Source organism: Oculina patagonica, chromosome 13 (assembly GCF_052425735.1).
Source record: "Oculina patagonica isolate OP01 chromosome 13, crgOcupat, whole genome shotgun sequence".
NCBI lineage: Eukaryota > Metazoa > Cnidaria > Anthozoa > Scleractinia > Oculinidae > Oculina > Oculina patagonica.
Genome location: NC_135770.1, coordinates 9,022,834 through 9,041,840, shown reverse-complemented (window position 1 = coordinate 9,041,840; position 19,007 = coordinate 9,022,834). Strand labels below are relative to the sequence as shown.

The window sequence follows — 19,007 nt, the reverse complement described above, 5'->3', positions numbered from 1 at the left end:
AAAATCCCTTTTCAACATAATTGTAACAAACTTGGAATAAGATAATTTTTAAATTGAATAAGAAAACAAAACTTTAAGAACTTTGAAGATATGCATAAGTTTTGGTTCGTTTAAAAATTGAAAGTGTTATTGAGCTCGTTGTGTTATCCTATCGTGAATAGTATAACTTGACGACAGCACCGTTAAGGGAATAAGAGATTGCAAATTGAAAGCAATAGAAATTATCCGAATAAGGATAAGTAAATTGTAGTTATACATACATAATTATCCATAACTGTTATTCTAAATTTGGAACACATCCTTACCTCTGATACGGCGGCTCGTACTGCGATGTCGAGCACTCCATCTGCAACCGGCATTCTTTTTCTGATTCCCCGATGATTACAAAACCTTTTGACGCTTCTTAAACTACAGCCCTTTAGATTCGGATATCGAGTCTTGATTTCAGTGACCAGCTCTTCAAAAGTATGTTTCTGTTCGACAAGAAACCGGCGGACAAAGTCTTCATCAAGAACAGCTTCTAACGCCGCCATTTTGTTTCTTAAATATTCCCGCCAAAACAAAGATTGTCAGTTTCAATGCTTTTGGCCAAAAAGGAAAAACGAAAAACGAATGTTAAATTCAGTTTGTTTTCCAAATTCCATCCGAAAACTACAAAACAAAAAGAAAATTCAAATCCGTTTTTTTAGATATAGAAAAACGAAAAACAAAAATCATAAAGTGAATTCGAATTTCGTTTTCCGTCGTGTAAGGAACATTTAAAAACGAAAATGAAAGTCGGATGTCATTTTTCATGGGTGAAAAAAAAAAGAATTTTGAAAAAAGGACTTAAATTCCATTTTTACAGCGGGGAAGAAAAATGAAAAACGAAATACATTTGAATTTCATTTTCCTATGTAATTGAAAATCGGTTGGCACTAAGGTACACGCATTTGAACGAAGTGTATTATAATTTTTATTATACAGGAGGTAGAGCAAATGAATTAAAAAGGTTAAGATTATTAATTTTTTTAGGATTATATAGCTTTTGGATGTTTAATGTATTTTTATAGTTATCGCAAACAAGGTGAATTAATAAAATATAAGTATGATATTACATTAAACCAAGTTTAAAACTGTGTACTTTTCTGGTCATTTTGGGCAATATTAATTTGCGACTCACGATAATAAAGACAGGACAATTAAAAGAGAACGATGTTCAAACACAAGCTTTTGCTCAAACACAATTTTTTGTATATATAGGATTGTTTGTAACAAGAAAATTCATATAACTGAAAAAAATATCGGAAACCCAGTAAATCAGAATCCAGCGCTCAATTATTAAAAGAAAGCGAAAGACATGTCATAATGGCTGTCGATATTTAGCTTTAAACCCGCTCTACAAGTTCAGAAGAAAATATCATATACCACACCGCATTTTATACTGCCATCAAAAAACATCCTGAATAAAACATTAAGGATTTTATTTTTTGAATCAATGTGTACAACTTCCCGCTTTAAGTTGTCAGAGGCGGTTATGGAACTGATATAATAGTACCATAATAAAATTATAAGGTAGAAGAAGTAAAAATAGCTGACTCTATACGATGATTTGCTAAATATAACAAAGCGCAAAAACTACCTTAAGGTTATTACTGTTAGCGGCTACTAATCACTTTTAGCGATTTTCTTTGAGCAAGATTTAGCGACTATTTAATTTTGCGATTTTCCAAAAAATTAGCGTTATCGTGTCAGTATGTTCAGTAAAAGAACAAACTCACTTGAAATTTTACGAACATTTGCATTGCCAAAAAGAAAAAAGTCAATACAAATGTCGGAAAATGGGTCAGGCATCTATTTTTTAAAAACTTTTTCAAAATATTAAATTTTGTGGTTTTTTTAGTGTGTATGGGGGGGGGGGGGGGGGGGGGAGGGGAGTTACTTACATTAAACGCGAATTAAATTTGATCTAGACAACTTTAGCGAGTACTAAAGTTAGCGATTTTCGCCCTACTCACTAAAATCGCTAAAATTAGTAACCGCTAACAATAGTAACCTAAAGGTATTAGTAATTGCATTTATTGCGCACGAAGTTCGTTTCAAAGTACTGGTCATGAAATCGCCTGAAGTTTGCATTAGTAGTAGTAGTAGAATTTTGGAAGTAAAATGAGATAGCCTGCCGGAAGAGGCGGCATCCTCTTGGCGAAACTATGTCTCATTTATAAAGAAGGGACCAAGTCAACTCGTATGAGTCCGGTTTGGTGAAACTGCATCTCATTAAGGAAAGAACTTGCAAGCTCGTTTTTTCACTTTTAAGGACGTTCGCGCAAAAATTTTCTACTCGATAGATTTCTTTAATTTTTTTGCTGTGGTCAGATGATGAGTTACTTGTGTCAGAAATGCAAAAAAAAGTTGGGGTCACCGACTTTGTTTCAAAGAAAAAGCGTGTGGAAAACTACCCTGATTTCGAAAAATTGGCGCACATAATTCAGCATGGTTTACAGGGTTTATAGTTAAAACTAACGAAGATGAGTAAACGGATGATAACGATATTAGTCACATTTTGTAGAAGTGCGTCAGTTGCGTAAATAACTCCTAGTTTTGCCATCTTTTTTGGAAAACCTAACCCTGGTAAAACACATTTGAAACTATCGTACGGCAAAAAGGAAAGCTCAAAAAGTGGAATTCAAACCGTCAGTTTGACAAAAAAATCAAATCAAAATCAAAATCAAAATCATTTTCTCGCAAAACGTAGATATTAATTAGCAAAAGTTATCCGTTAAGAAAAAAGTAGGGGTCACCGACCATTTAAGAGAGGAAATTGCAAGCGAAGCTAGCGGAACCACAACTCACCCTATATGTTCTTAGAAATTTTACTCAGCGCGCGCGCTCAATGTATGGCGTGGCATGACGTTGCGACATGAATTACGTGCGTAGTAGGGATGCGCATAAACAATTAGCGCGAACGTCCTTAAGCCGGACTGTTTTCTCGCTGTTTCTTCGACACCTTTTTTTAGTACTTTTTGTGGTAACATATGCTGCACAACAGTTCATTTGGAAGTTGTTCCTATGCCTTACTGTCAGAGGGTCTTCAAACATTTTGTTTTTTATCTACCTGATAGCCCAGTGACTAATTTTTTATAGCCCAAAACTACTAAGACCTTTTACTTGAACAAAACTGCAGATCTTTACAATAACTCTCTTGTCAAAGTCTTTGAAACTTTCAACATCATTGCGCTCCTCAGTAAATGAATCTCGAGTCTTCTTTTATACCGGTACCGAATTTGCTTCCGTGTGGTGAGTTTCAATCCTTTCTGGTGAAAGATTCAATCTCTATAGTATGTAGTACAGGGTGTCCCGCACACGAAAAAAAAATCCCGATCCGGTGAAGATAAGTGGAGATGTATTCCTTACTCATTTGTGTCACAGTCTCTCGTATGGAAAGCCTAATCTGGATTATTTTATTTTCCTTCCACGATCGAATGCTTCCTTTGAAGGCATTAAAAGGATGACGTGTGCGCTCACAACAATAATTCAGTGTTCTGCTCTTATGAAGTGGAACATGTTGTAGGACATGCAAGTTGAAATGTAGCGTTTTAAAATACGAAATTAGGTTGTTTTAAGGGACTTTAATCATTTCTCTCGTCCGCAGTATTGGGAGCGTTTTTATGAACATTAAAGTCAGCTATTGTGGAAAGAGAAGTGCCGGTCTCTTATCGGGACGCTGAAGCGTAACCTTCTTTCGTGAACAATGTCTAAATATGAAAATAACTTGGCTGCTTATTGGTTTTTCCTATGTGCTTCATCTCTTTTATTTTGAAAAGGACAGCAAAAAACCATGACCCATGACTAAACGAAGCTCTTTCCCCAAAAATCTCTCTCGGAATTTTAGGACGCCGTTTGGGAACATCTAAGGTAAAAGGTAAGACCCCTCTCCGATCCGACAAATGATCATACGCACATCGGTAATGGTAAAAGTTATTGTGGAATGATTGTGGAAAGAGAGATGCCGGTCTCTTGTCGGGTACACTGAAGCGTAACCTTCGTTCATAAATTATACTAATGAATGTCTATGTGCTTCATCTCTTCTGCTTGAAAAGGGCAGCAAAAAAGCATGAACCATGACTGAACGAAGATCTTTCCTCAAGAATCTTTCTCGGAATTTTTGGACGCCGTTTGGGGACATCTAAGGTAAGAAACCTCTCCGATCAGACAAATGGCCATACGCACATCGGTAATGGTTAAGCATTGGGGTTTCGAAATGTATTTTCTGTACATATCTTCATAATGACTGTTAGCGGATTGATGGCTTCTCGAAGTGAATCAACCGTAAATACAAAAAACCTTTTCTGTCTTGTGCCACTGGTCGAGCTGTTACAGCGACAAGTACTTTAGCTGATACTTTGCAATTGTTTGATGGATCTGAGAAGTTAGATACTGCTCTTCTTCAGATCCTACGATGGCGTGATCGAAAATTTTCAATTTAAATGCAAATCAGAGGTAAAAAGCTCTCGCATCGGCTATTCTCGCTACTTGTGCCACTCGAGTTTTCTCAAATTTTGTTTTCTTCTCGCATCATAGAACAAAATACCTTATTACATATAATTTTCGCGACACGTTAATTTCGCGATTTTGAGGTGCGCATCAGTTTCTCGACACTTAAATTTCGCGATTTTGCGAAAATTTTGTATCTTGAATCACTTTAATTTCGCGTTTCCGAGTAAGACCCAATCTACATTTCCTTGGCAATATTATTCAAAGGCATGTTAAAACATGCCTTTGAATTAAATAAAACTACTTCATCAAAGGAACAATAACGTAAAAATTAACAAAAACGCAAGGGCAGGACTAAATCTCGGCAATAGCGACAACAGAGCAGTTAACGTTCTCATAATGTCTACAAGTAGGTCATGCTTGTACGTACGTGCATGAGTAATTGTTCTTAAGTCAATTAACGACAACATCCATTTACATTGAAAATTATTTCCTTCCGGCAGTGGTGCTAAATTCAATCTTTTCGCGTCATGTTATGTTCGAAACACTTATTGTTCGCTTCACGTTAATTTCGCAATTTTTTTAGAATCGCGAAATTAACGTGACGCCAAAAAATCATGTAATAAGGTAAGAAGAGAACTTCTCTAGTCGAGCTGAAACATAACGTGTTTCATCAAGATTATCCACAAACAGCGCTTGTTCTTCCTACGCTGCATGTATGGAAAGGCTGAATAAAAGAAGTTTGACTGTAACAACTAAAATAAGCTGCATAAAGCCTTAAGATTGTTTTATGAGGATGACACTTCATAAAGACACTAAAAAAACTTCCACAAATAAAATTTTACTAGCCACATTGTAAATAACTTTTGAAATTTAAAATAGACAGACAGTCAAACCTGTGATTAAGGGCTAATGCATATGATGCACATTTTATTTATAACAATGATTTAATCCAAAACAAAGCAAGCGTCTTTGTTGTAAATCGCATTATCAACATTTTGCCGTCACAGTCAACATGGAACGAAAAAAAAAGAAAAGAAAGAAAAAAACGAGTAGTGAACGTCACTTGATTTAGGGCCATGTACCTTAATTTATATGTTCGTATAGGAGGCGTGGTGGCCTATTGGCTAGCGCGCTGGACTCCGGACTTCGGATCAAAATATTAAGGTGGCTCGGAACCGCTCTGACAGAAGTTCTTTAAACTTTGCCAAACTTTGTATTATGACGTGCTGATCACAACTCAACAATAAAAAATGGGGGTCACCGGGCTCATTTTCGAGTTGTAAGCACTGAAACCTAAAATTAAGGGTGTTTGTAACAGGTTATATTGTTGCTATGGTAACCACTTAAGAAAATGATCAAAACTTGTAGGCCAATGATAGGGTATTTGTTTCAAACCATTTCTGTAATAGTAGTTGATAATGTGTTTGAGTACTGACCCATCAAAGTTCTGTAAGGTCTGTAAGGTCTGTAAATTATTGAAAACAGTTATCAGTCACCTTAAGGTTTGTTTGGCTTGTCTCGCCATACTCTGACACGACAGCTCTGAAAATTAAGGCTGAGTGTAAATTACTGCAGAATGATTTGAAACTTTAAAAGACACACTTTTCTTTATTCCTTTACACTCTAATAGTAACAATTATATCTTTTATGTTTCAAGCTTTTTTATTTACCTCTGTTTCTGTTGCAGATTTTGAAACTAATTATAATTCATACTGGATCACCGACTATGGCAGAGAAAGAAAGAGGAAACAAGTGGACATTCGACAGAATCAACTTTACCTTTCAAGCGTTTTACTTTTGCTTCCTTTCTTCTTTCGCTGCGAAGCTGGTTTATCTTCCCATCTATCTTAAACAGTTGGGACTCAGTGCAAGTTATGTGGGAATTCTTTTAGGAATGATTCCTTTCGCGCGAGGCGCAGGAGCGCCTATTATGGGATACGTGGCCGACGAAACAAACTCGAGGAAACTCTTTTTTCTTGTTAGCATAGCAACACACACGATAGCACCTTTACTGCTACTAATTCCAATACCCTCTGAGCCAGAATGCCAATCAAAAGTTGCCATGGCGAAGATAGAGAAACCTCCTAACGGGACATTTCAGAACAAGTCTGGTATTCTGACGTCGAAGTTACTAAATTCAGTTAATACCAACAACGATTACTCCTTTTTAAATGAGATCCAGGCTTGTACTGCCTGAATTTAATTCAAAAACGGCGAGCGATGAAGTAGATCCTTATCAAAGTCCAGATCTGTTGCAGATTTTCCTTATTCTTTCGGTGCTCTTCATTGTCACAGAATTCATTGCTGCACCAACAAAAAATCTTGCAGATTCAGCTCTTTTAGAAAAACTCGACAACGGATCTTCCAACTATGGCAAGTTTAGACTGTGGGGAAACATTGGACAAATACTTCTTTATATCATAGTCACGCCTCTAGCGAAATTAAACACCGTGGAAGTTTGCAATGTACCTATTCAGGACGACTACGGCTTCACCATGTTCGGTTTTGCAATTATAATGCTGGGTGCTTTCGTTGTTGGTCTAAAAATAGACTTTAAGCAAGATGAAATAGGGACAACAAAGTCGCGTCGTATAATTTCAAAAGAAAAACCGGAAACAGCCTTAAAAGATGTCTTGGTCAACTTTCATAACATTGCATTCATTTTCATTGTTCTTTACCTTGGAATAGTGGAAGGCGTATTTATCACGTTTATGTTCTGGTATCTGACTGACGTCGACCCATTTCAAGCCACGTGGGTCATGGGCGTGGCTGGTGCAAGTCGTAACATCGCAGCTGCCTTTGCGTTTGGTTATTCAGGAAGCGTGATAAGAAAATTAGGAGTTCTAAACACAATTAACTTGTCTCTTGCCATTTATGTGGTAGCGTTCGTTTCTTATGGACTGCTGTCAAACGTTTGGTTAGCCATTATTCCAGAAATAATGCAATATGTTGCATTTGCATTTTCCATGCCAGCTTGCATCTTATATTTCAAAGAAAGATCGCCGGACGAATATTCAGCAACATTACAAGGTGGGCATAATATCTCTAAAAAGAAACAATTTGGGTAGAAATAAATGAACGGTAATGATAGTAATTGTAGCAAGTTTTGACTTATTAAGGTATCACGGAAGGAAAATTGGCGTTTGCATTCCAAGTGAAATTGTGTGCAAACCATCAATGGTAACCCCAATAAAGTATATATTTTCTGAAAGCTTATTGAATAAAGATTATAATTTTCGATTTTGCTTTGATTATATAGACCATAATAAGCAACGGCAGCATTTTGTTTGCAATTATGATGTTCGCAATATTAGTTTTATTTGAGAACACATTTACGTGAGCGCCTAAACTTTTATGTGGAATTTGATCTACATATATTGGTCTAAAAAACGGTGTCTCAGATTTTTCCTTTCTTGCTCCATTATGGTCTCAAGATCGCTTGTCAAAAATATATTGGCCTCCTTTTTTGAGTTTTGGTACCCAGCAAGGCTGGTAGTCTTTATTAAGACAACGCGGTGAAAGTTAATTTTTTGTTTATTCGACAAAAAACATTCTGTAAGTTTTTTGCGCGTGGCGCGTGGCTCGCGCAACAGATCACTGAAAATGAATTACAAGAAGATTATAGTTTTGAACCATACTGAAAATGAATGTTTCTTTTCATTTACAGGTATTGTGTCCTCGTGCTATCTTGGTATTGGCTATGGATTAGGGACCATAATAAGCGGGTATCTTATGGATATCATTGGAGGGTCCTGGACGTTCCTGGTGTTCGGGGTTGTAACTACAACTGTGATATTTTTGCTTCTTGTTTCTATGGCGATATCAAAACTGCTGGAGAGACGAAAAAATTGCAAGGCAGACAGCGAAACAGACGATGACGAGTGGAGCTAAACAAAGCATTTTCTTAACACACGTTTTCTTGGTACAGCTCGGGGGGGGGGGGGGGGAAGAAACTTCCTTTGTTTCGCGACTAAAAAATGCGGCATAACGGTGCCGGGCAACCGAGTGTGCGTAGTAGCTGTCGAATGGTTGCTAACTGGGTATGGCGAATAGCTTGACAAAGTTCATTGTTTAGTTCGCATTTTTTGGTCTTGTCCGTGCACAAAACACAATAGCTTTAACCTGTTTTTTGGTTTATACTTTGGCCACAAAGACGTAAGTTTTATTTAGCTGGTACATGTTATGAAATAAACATATTCCGAAGTTTCAACTTAATTGGACGTTGCATCGCAGAGATATTGCAAGCTGAAAAGTGCTTATGTTTGGCCTTAATAATCGTCGAGTGCTCGGGAAAATTGTCGAGAAAATGACGGAAAAAAAATTATGACGTCATTATTGGTGTTCTGTAAGATTTCGGGAAATTCAAAGCCTTCAGTTTTGAAGCACACCTGAGTTAACATCATGGTATTTTGTGCACCAATAAGCTGCACAAATAATTCTAAGTCGAACTGAAAGTAAGTACGTTAAAGTTTCCAACAAATCCAAAGCTGAAAAAACAATGGCTTTTGAAAATGAAAAGAGAAGCATTTAGGCCAACTGGCTAAACAAGCACTCTCGCATTTGTGCACAGGCAGCCCAAGCTAACATATAAGAGCCAAAGTACCCTAAGACGCAATTTTATTAGGGTTTCCAGGTTATATGGGAATGAAACAATTTTGTTTTACGAGGTATAAATTCGAACGTTTTATGAATAAAATTGACTTACGCAGTTGCTGTGTCATGTTCTTTCTCGTTTGCCGGCTTCTTTGGGCCAATTTGAAGTGATGTCAATTCAGTGAGACTGACTTAAGCAGTCTAAATTTGAAGTGATATCAAGTGAAACCCTTGTTTTAATATGAAAGAATGCAATAGACGTGTCTTGGCTTTTAACACCAGGCACGGGGAAACAAATGAAACAGACCTACATGGCTCCTAGTCAGTAAACGGGCCGAAAAAGGGCGAGTTGCGAGCTTAATGGTTATTAATTTTCTACTTTGCGCGTTGTTCAAGAGCTTTCCTTTTCCACTCAAGTTTTCCGTCGCGAACAGACAGAAACAAAACGTATTACTCAACTTCCGTACCCCTCCTCTCTTTCGTTGTTCATTATTTTATCAAAATATTTACATACCGTGCAAAAACCTACCTTTTTCGCATGAGTAATTATATTAGCTTTAAGGCGTGCACCGGGTAGTAAATCAGTGTTTTAGTATGAAAGGATGCAATAAACGCGTATGCGTAGACCTCTATCTTGAGCGCGGTAGGTAATTTTAATATTAGAACACTTAAAGTGCCTAATATTGTTTACAATAATAACAAATGTATTAAAACTTGGATTCTTTTAAACCCTTGTTTTAATATGAAAGGATTTAATAGACGTGTCTTGGCTTTAATACATGGCACGGGGAATCAAATGCCTTTCTGTCAGAGGGTCTTCAAGCATTTTGTTTTATACTCTACCTAATATCCCGGTGAAAAATTTTTATACCCAAACACTACAAAGACCTTGTACTCGAACAAAAGCTGCAGATCTTTACAATAACTCTATCTCTGACTCTTAACCTGGAGTCAAAGTCTTTGAAACGTTCAACATCATTGCGCTCCTCAGTAATTAAAAACTCAAGTCTTCATTTATCTGACCGGCTACCCGGAAATTTGCTGCCGTGTGGTGAGTTTCAATCCTCTCTGGTGAAAAATTCAATCTCTATGGTATGTAGTATATATAGGGTGTCCCGCACACGAAAAAAAATCCCGATCCTGCGTGAAGATGTGTGGAGATGTATTCCCTACTCATTTGTGTCACAGTCTCTCGTGTGGAAAGCCTAATCTGGATTGTTTTATTTTCTTTGCACGATCGAATGCTTCCTTTGAAGACATGCGAAGGATGACGCGAGTGGTCACAACAATAATTCAGTGTTCCGCTCTTATGAAGTGGAACATGTTGGAGGACATGCAAGTTGAAACGAAGCATTTAATTGAAATACGAAATTAGGTTTTTTTAAGGGACTTTAATCATTTCCCTTATCCGCAGTACCGGGACCGTTTTTATGAACATTAAAGTCAGTTATTGTGGAAGGAGAGATGCCGGTCTCTTGTCGGGTACACTGAAGCGTAACCTTCGTTCATAAATTATACTAATGAGTGTCTAAATATGAAAATCTTGGCTGCTTATTGGTTTTTCCTATGTGCTTCATCTCTTCTGCTCGAAAAGGACAGCAAAAAAGCATGAACCATGACTGAACGAAGATCTTTCCCCAACTGAAAATCTTTCTCAGAAATTTTGGACGCCGTTTGGGAACATCTAAGGTAAGAAACATCTCCGATCCGACAAACGACCATACGCACAGCGGTAATGGTAAAAGCATAAGGGTTTCGAAATGTATTTTCTGTACATATCTTTATAATGACTGATGTCGGATTGATGGCTGCTCAAAGTGAATCAACCGTAAATGTAGAAAACCATTTGTGCAACCGGCTGAGCTGTTACAGCGACTGGAACTTTTAAATTACCTGATACTATTCGGTGCTATGCAAATGTTTGATGGATCTAAAAAGTTAGATACTGCTCTTCTTCAGATTCTACGATGGCGTGATCGGAAATTTTCAATTTAAATGCAAATCAGAGGTAAAAAGTTCTCGCATCGTTAATTCACGCTACTTGTAGCTTTGCCTCTCGATTTTTCTCAAATTTCGTTTTCTTCTCGCATCATAAAATAAAATAAGAAAAGAAAGATACCAACCATAGTTATATTAGCTATAGTTAGGGGACCTAAAAAAAGGGCTAACATCATGGTCCTCCCTTTCAAATACTGACAATACCATTTGTATTCTGTATTTGAATAAAGTATTTCGGCCCCCCCCCCCGGGAGTATTAATAAAGTATTATTATCATTATTACTCCTAAAACATAACGCGCTTCAACAAAGATTTGTCAGACAGCGCTTGCGTTTCCTTTGCTGTATGGAATTTCAATCGACTACTAGCACTACCTTTTATATTTCGTCCCTCGAGCGTGAAGCTAAAAAATGAACACAAGCTAGTGGGAAAATGGCTTTTTGACTCTGGAAATCGTAGTTCTCGCAATATTTATAAGCCCTGGCCATTGGCAAACATTAACGCAAGCAGACGCAAGTAGTCGCAAGTTGAACTTGCGTACAGACCTGTGTTGGCTGGCCAAACGGACTCACAAGTTTACTCACAGGGAGCAGAGCTGAGGAGCTAGAGCGATATTAAAATGGGTCTACCTCTTTGAAATGCACTCTTGCGTTACGCCGCCTATAGAGACCACAGTCAAATCAGTCAGCGGTCGATACATTTCAAACTAATGGCGGTCAAAACGATCGTACGGGTTTTGTTGAGATTCAGGAAGCATTGAAACATCGCAAATGAGTGCATTTTTAGTTGCATAATGGGCTGATTACGGATAAAATATACGCAAGAGTGCATTTCAAAGAGGTAAGACGTATTTTATTGATCAATTCTAACCGAACTCCTCTGCTCCCTGTGTTTTCGATGCTACTGCGCGCGCTGCAATTGGGTGGCCAAACGGTGAAAAACTTGCGTTGACTTGGGTGCAAATTTGATCTCGACAAAGTGAACGCAAGTCAACGCAAGTGATGCAAGTCCTAGCCAAACGGAGACGTGAGTGGACGCAAATTTGCAACTAAAGCCTGGTTTTCACTAGCGACGCAAGCACAAACGCAAGCATTACAGCTCTTATTTCATAGTGAAAACGGCTTCGACGGAAGCATAAACACAAGCGCACGGTGAGGGTAAGAGGCGGAATGAGTTTGCGGAATGGCATGTGGCATGACTTGTGGAATGGCATAATTATGCGGAATGTAATTTTCGCGGAATGACTCAATGACATAAGTTATACTGAAAAGCGCGCCAGTTTTTCAAGAGAAGCCGCCTTTTTAAATACTGCGGGCTCAAACCATCAAGGAGGAAATTTCCATCATATATTAAACATCGATGTAATATATTTATGGGTTAGAGACTGTTGTGAGTGTTTTGTTGACAAATACACGCACGCGCTGGCCGCACAATGAACGAGAAATTTTCAATACTGCACGAGGCGTAGCCGAGTGCAGTATTGAAAATTTCGAGTTCATTGTGAGGCCAGCAAGTGCGTGTATTTGTCAACAAAACACGAACGGACAGACTCTAACCCTTTTAATATACAATCTGAGTACACTGCAAGCGAATAACGAACTTCAAACAATAATGCCCTAAAAGTAAATAGTGTAGTACATAATTACACAGGATTAGATCAATAAGCTTAATATAAAAATCACAAATAAGCCGTATAGAAATAAAGCTTAAAATGGTTCATAAAATCGTTCATCAGCTGTGGTTGTTCATAAATACAGTCAGCGAGAAGCTTGTTCAAATCAAGTCGTCAATCAAGCAACAAGCAAGTCAATCGCACACAAAAATGAATTTATTGAGCTTTTATTTACCTTTGAACGTGAAAGCGCTTCAAGTTGTTGTCCTCTTCGATTTTGTCTGGTACTGGATCGTTGATTATTTGAGGAATATATTTTTCTTCCACTTCTGCAAGCCTTAAAGCTGAAGACAATTTCAATAATGCACGATTTTCGTGCATTATTGTCAATACTGCACTGTCGGAGTTTGCTGACGACAGGTAAAGCAAAATCACGTGATCTATTTTAACCAATGGCGCGCGTGGATTTTGGACAGTGAACGAAGATTGTATATTAAAAAGGAACATTTCACCGTTCAAATCGCATTAGCATAATAAACTCATTCCGCCTTTTACCGTCACCGACAAGCGTAAGCACAAGCACAAGGATCAAATTTTTTTTCTTTTCTTGTGCTCGGCGCTTGTGCTTGCGTTGTGTGAAAACGAAACATCGCATTAGCATAAGAAAATTGTTTACGTATGGCCGTGTCTAGCCAATTAAAGCACTCGTTCCATCCAGCATTTGAACTAAGTAGAAGAGGGCGCGGTTGATTTTGATAAACGTTTTCCGAGGTTGTTCGCAGGAACTAAAACGCACAAGCGTAGACTCGAGTAGCGAAAGAAGTGGAGATGAATGCTTGCTTCAAAAATATCTATAACCCCAATTGTTTTGTTCCTCCATTTTTGTAGTCGCTTTCGCTTTATACACCCATTCTACTGGGAGATGATAGCATTTGCGGTCTCAATTGCAATTTGTTTTAACTCAACTTTATATAAAAAACGGATGCTGTCATACTGGGGAATATGCATAAAGAAACTTCTTTGACAGGTTGATACGCGCTGTTGTTAACCTGTCTGAAGCGGACTGACGTTCCGTGTACAGCGCAGTGATTCGCTTTTGTGCTGCTTCTAACATTAATACGCGCTCTCTTCGCCTTCGAATGCAGCTCTTTATGCCTGAAATAAACTATTACGTTTCGGCACACCACTCGTTAGTAAATTGTTCGCTTTGTTCAGTTTGACAGCTCCTCTATCTTATTTAGCGCCCATCGCATTTGCTGTTGTTCAAACAGGTAGTTCCTGAACCCAGATTACTTGTGACGAAACACACACCCGTAAATCTGTTGGGCAGTGCTGTTAAAAAAATCCACTTTCGTGGAGTGTGGGTTTTGCAGTAAACTTTTGCCAAGGCTCCATATCTGATAACTGAATATGGGTGCAAAGACATCAAGGGGGGGGGGGGGGGGAGATCACGAAAGTTATCGATGGTAATGAGGGGGGATCACTTCAGTGAAGAAAACAATTAAAGGGGGGATCACCTAAATTTTACTATGTTTAGCACAAAATCCTTTGCCCCCCCCCCCCAGGCAATAAATAATGACCGGTCCCTTATTCCACACTGAGAATTGGTCCATATTTACTCTGCCAAAAAGAAAGTTACTATTCAATTCAAATCAACAGAAAAAAATGGTCGGTCAATCGTACTCGTTTTTGAGAAAATGGTAATTTACCTCTCCGGCGAGGTCCAGCCGTAAACATTTTTTAATGCGCGCGAGCTAATCATGCGTGAAATTATGCGCAGTAGGGATGCGCAATGCAAAACTGAGAAATGACCTTATAGCTTAATAAGCCATTTCCGAGTAATCCTTTGCCTCTGTTTCAAAACGAGTCTACGTGTGAAACCGTTCAAATAAAAATGAGCTTGATTTGCATGAAAATGGACCTGAAGGTGAAACTCATTTTCATACAAATGGTTTCACACGTAGAAACAGAGGCAAAGGGACAGAGAAAGGGTAACTCGGAAATGGCCTTTTATCGAAGGTTGTCCAACACACCCGATCCTTCGGGTCGACAATGGGGGTGACGGTCCATCTCCAATTGTCACGACCCGTCTGTAGGAAACAATGCACCATAACCGGAAGTCATTTCGCGAGATATTTCGAAAACATAAAATAATCTGAAACTTTAAAAGTTGTACTTTTCTTTATTTTGTCAATTTTATTAGTAACCATACCTATTATGTCTCATGTTTCTCATTACCTCTGTTTCAGTTGCAGATTTTGAAACTAATTATAATTCAATACTGGATCACCGACTATGGCAGAGAATGAAAGGGGAAACAAGTGGTCATTGGACAGAATCAACTTTACATTTCCAGCGTTTTACTTTTGCTTTCTTTCTTCTTTCTGCTTGAAGCAGGTTTATCTTCCCATCTATCTTAAACAGTTGGGACTCAGTGCAAGTTATGTAGGAATTCTTTTAGCAATGATTCCTTTTACGCGAGGCGCAGCAGCGCCGATTATGGGATACGTGGCCGACAAAACAAACTCGAGAAAACTCGTTTTTCTTTTTAGCCTAGCAACGCGCACAGTAGCACCTTTATTGCTACTGATTCCACGACCCTCTGAGCCAGAATGTCAATCAAAACTTGCCACGGCGAAGCTAGAGAAACCCTTTAACGGGACATTTCAGAACAAGACTGGCATTGGGACGTTGTTACTTAACTCAGTTAACACCAACAACGATTACTCCTTTTTAAATGAGACCAGACTTGTACTGCCTGAATTCAATTCAAAAACGGCGAGCGATGAAGTAGATCCTTATCAAAGTCAAGATCTGTTGCAGATTTTCCTTATTCTTTTGATGCTCTTCATTGCCACAGAATTCATTGCTGCACCAACAAAAAATCTTGCAGATTCAGCTCTTTTAGAAAAACTTGACAGTGAATCGACCAACTATGGCAGGGTTAGACTGTGGGGAAACATTGGTCAAACACTCCTTTATATCATAGTCACGCCTTTGGCGAAATTAAACACTGTGAAAGTTTGCAACGTACCTATTCAGGACGACTACGGCCTAACCATGTTCGCTTTTGCAATTATAATGCTGGGCGCCTTTGTTATTGGTCTAAAAATAGACTTTAAGCAAGATGAAATAAGGGCAACAACGTGGCGTGGTATGGTTTTAAAAGAAAGACCAAAATCAGCCTTAAAGGACGTCTTGGTCAACTTCCATAACATTGCATTCATTTTCATTGTTCTTTACCTTGGAATAGTGGAAGGCGTATTTATTACGTTTATGTTCTGGTATCTGACCGATGTAGACCCATCTCAAGGCACGTGGGTCATGGGCGTGGCTGGTGCAAGTCGTAACATCCCAGCTGTCTTTGCGTTTGGTTACTCAGGAAGCGTGATACGAAAATTAGGAGTTCTAAACACAATTAACTTGTCTCTTGCCATTTATGTGGCAGCGTTCGTTTCCTATGGACTGCTGTCAAACGTTTGGTTAGCCATTATTCCAGAAGTTATGCAATTAACTGCGTTCGCTTTTTCCATGCCCGCTTGCATCGTGTATTTCAAAGAGAGATCGCCGGACGAATATTCAGCAACATTACAAGGTGGGCATAAAACCGTAATATTCCCGGCCGGTAATAAGCTCTAGGCTTATACAACTTCGTAAGGGGTTTTGGGTGGGCTTATAAGCGGAGGGGCTTATATCCGGGAGGGCTTAAAAGCGCAATAAAAAAAAAACGAGAAACGGGAGTGTTGATCGAAATACGTTTTAAGTTAAAAACGCATAATAAAGCAACATTTAGCCATGTTCAGTACTGTCATTCGGCAGACATGGCAGAGGGGGGCTTATATCCGGCGGGGCTTATAATCGGATGTGTTTTTTTTGTTTTCAGATAGATGAGCCTATAACCGGGGGGGGGGGCTTAAAAGCGGAGGGCTTATAACCGGAACTTTACGGTATCAGTTAAAAGAAACAAATCAGGTGGAAAAGAAAACTGAATGGTTAAAATAGTTATTGTAGCAAGTTTTGACTCGATGAATACATGAAAGTCGTATATGTTACATGCAGTCAACTCTCTCTTAACGGACACCTTTATAAGACGGACACCACTTTAAGACGGACGTCTGGTGTTGGTCCCGTCCCTGCCGTTTTTCAGTCATTTTACTGCAACAAAACTTCCTATAAGACGGATACCTCTCTAAAATGGACAGTTAGAGCTGGTCCCGACGGTGTTAGCCTCCTACGCAGACAGAGAGTTCACTATATATCATGCCAAATGCGTTACAAGAATACTCAATTTTGTTCTTTCATTCGTATAACCCACTTAGCTGTAATACAATGTCAAACGACACGAAATTTATTTTGAGCCACCGTCATCATGTCGTAGTATTAGTGCTCTATTCGTTTTAGCTGACGCATACTGCGTGCAACAGAACACTGAAAATGAACGTGTTTTTTTTTCCATTTGCAGGTATTGTGTACTCATGTTACCTTGGTATAGGCTATGGATTAGGGTCCATAATTAGTGGGTTTCTAATGGATATCATTGGAGGGTCCTGGACGTTCCTGGTGTTCGGAGGTGTAACTGCAACTGTGATCCTTTTGCTCCTTGCTTCTATGGCGATATCAAAACTGCTGGAGAGACGGAAAAATGGCAAGGCAGAAAACGAAACAGATGATTACGAGTGGAGCTAGACAAAGCGCGTATAACCATTAGGCCACCGCGCCACACAACACGCGTTTCCTTGGTAAAGCAAGGTACCCCAGCCCCCGCATGTTTTTTGTCCTATTTTTTTTTAGATCATGGCAGTTCAGAACCCATAAGATGACGTCATCGATCATGTTGGGGTTAAGTCTGATAGCTAACCAGCCCAGTGAGAAAGACAGGGGACTAGAATTTGAGTTCTCATGTTGGGTTGCAACGGAGGTGCGGAGCAAAAGTTTACCTCTCTTTTAACAACGACAGAGGCCATTAGCCCGACATTTCAGTTCGGTTAAGCTTTTGTAATCGGATGGGCCTTATGCATGATAACGACATTAGCTCAAAATTCACCACCCTCTACCACCTTCATGCAGTTCTCACGAGGGTTTTCTTTTCATCTTTGCTACTTTAGGAATTCATTCATGATAAAATTTACAAGTTTGCACTTCGAAATAAGGCTTTCCACAAGTCGCTCCAAATTGTTCGAAAAGTTGCTCGAAATTTCTAAAAAGGTGCTCGAAGGTTGCTCCAAAAATCCAAAAAAGTTGCTTTTGATTAAAAAAGTTGCTCGAAAGTGGCCCCCAAAAATCCAAAACGCTGCTTTTTTTCAAGAAACTTTCTCCGAGTATATCCTGATTTCCCTTTGAAGGTAAGATTTCTAAGCAGTTTCATAGAATTTTACCATCTAAATAACATTTAAAGGCAAAAATTTGAATTACAAGGATTTCTTTCACTGAGAAAAATCGTGAATATATCGATGACGTCATGCTTGCTGACTAATTAATATTTTGTAACGAGTCGAAAGTCGAAATGTCCTCGGATGTTCCTCGAAAATATTTCGATTAATTATATTAATTATAACTTCGTTAATCTTCGGAAACGTTTGTATAGCCTTCGGACAACATTCGCGCAATCTTCGGAGATCTTCGGTCGAGAAATTGCTCATAATGCAACAAGTTACTCAAAAGGAAAAAAGTTGCTTAAAGGGGGAAAAGTTGCCAAAAAGTTGCCAGGCAACTTGTGGAAAGCCCTACTTCGGAAGCGAGGCTTGGTGGTGAAATTAGCCAGTCTCACGTAAACATGCATAAGGGCTATTGTTACTCGTTAGGTCTGAATGATAAATATATGAGGTACGAGGCGGGAGACGGGAAACGGTGGAGATGGAGGGGGACGTCTTTCCCAGTAGGGGATCCGGAGGGTTTGAGTTCGCATAAAAATTTAAAAGAGATAGGTGAAACATTTACAATTGTAACAAATAATTCTTATTTTATTCTCTTGTCAACACTATTAACTCAAGTTTGTAATCCCCCTCTCAACAAAACCGCTACCAGAAGATGAAGCGAGTTATCTAGTAACGGGACTGTGGAGGGGAGTCTTACAAAGAATGCGAGAGCACAAACCACAAACGCACACTAGTTCTGTAACTGTTCTGGTAATTTGCTCTGTTAATTAAAGTCTTTCCTTCAACGAAGTTTCAGTTTACGTTTTGAACATTCAGTTATTAATTTCAGTTGAAAGATCACGCAGAAAGCCGTGAAATATTTCGAAGAATTACACGAAAAAAACAGTAACGCCCCCCTCGCACATTCAGAACATGCTGTTGAGATTTTTCACTCAACTCTCCAGAGAATGGTA

The 19,007-nt window shown here is 38.8% G+C and overlaps 2 protein-coding genes across 2 annotated transcripts; both read left to right on the top strand.

Annotated features, from left to right (window-relative positions):
• The first annotated feature begins 4,116 nt into the window (after positions 1-4,116).
• Positions 4,117-8,367, top strand: LOC144635103 (major facilitator superfamily domain-containing protein 6-like). Its single transcript, XM_078494181.1, has 4 exons — positions 4,117-4,170; positions 6,164-6,603; positions 6,695-7,506; positions 8,144-8,367. The coding sequence occupies exons 2-4, from the start codon at positions 6,203-6,205 to the stop codon at positions 8,365-8,367; spliced, it is 1,437 nt and encodes a 478-aa protein (XP_078350307.1). The 5' UTR covers positions 4,117-4,170; positions 6,164-6,202.
• A 2,295-nt stretch (positions 8,368-10,662) lies between these two features.
• Positions 10,663-18,535, top strand: LOC144634977 (major facilitator superfamily domain-containing protein 6-like). The gene is made up of 3 exons (XM_078494025.1): positions 10,663-10,758; positions 14,929-16,274; positions 17,142-18,535. The coding sequence occupies exons 2-3, from the start codon at positions 14,975-14,977 to the stop codon at positions 17,363-17,365; spliced, it is 1,524 nt and encodes a 507-aa protein (XP_078350151.1). The 5' UTR covers positions 10,663-10,758; positions 14,929-14,974; the 3' UTR covers positions 17,366-18,535.
• Positions 18,536-19,007: the final 472 nt, after the last annotated feature.

Coding starts and splice junctions, on each gene's coding strand:
- LOC144635103 (XM_078494181.1), top strand. CDS start 6,203: ATGGCAGAGAAAGAAAGAGGAAACAAGTGGACATTCGACAGAATCAAC. Junction 6,604..6,694: donor TCTGGTATTCTGACGTCGAA/GTTACTAAATTC, acceptor AAAAACGGCGAG/CGATGAAGTAGATCCTTATC. Junction 7,507..8,143: donor ATATTCAGCAACATTACAAG/GTGGGCATAATA, acceptor TTTCATTTACAG/GTATTGTGTCCTCGTGCTAT.
- LOC144634977 (XM_078494025.1), top strand. CDS start 14,975: ATGGCAGAGAATGAAAGGGGAAACAAGTGGTCATTGGACAGAATCAAC. Junction 16,275..17,141: donor ATATTCAGCAACATTACAAG/GTGGGCATAAAA, acceptor TTCCATTTGCAG/GTATTGTGTACTCATGTTAC.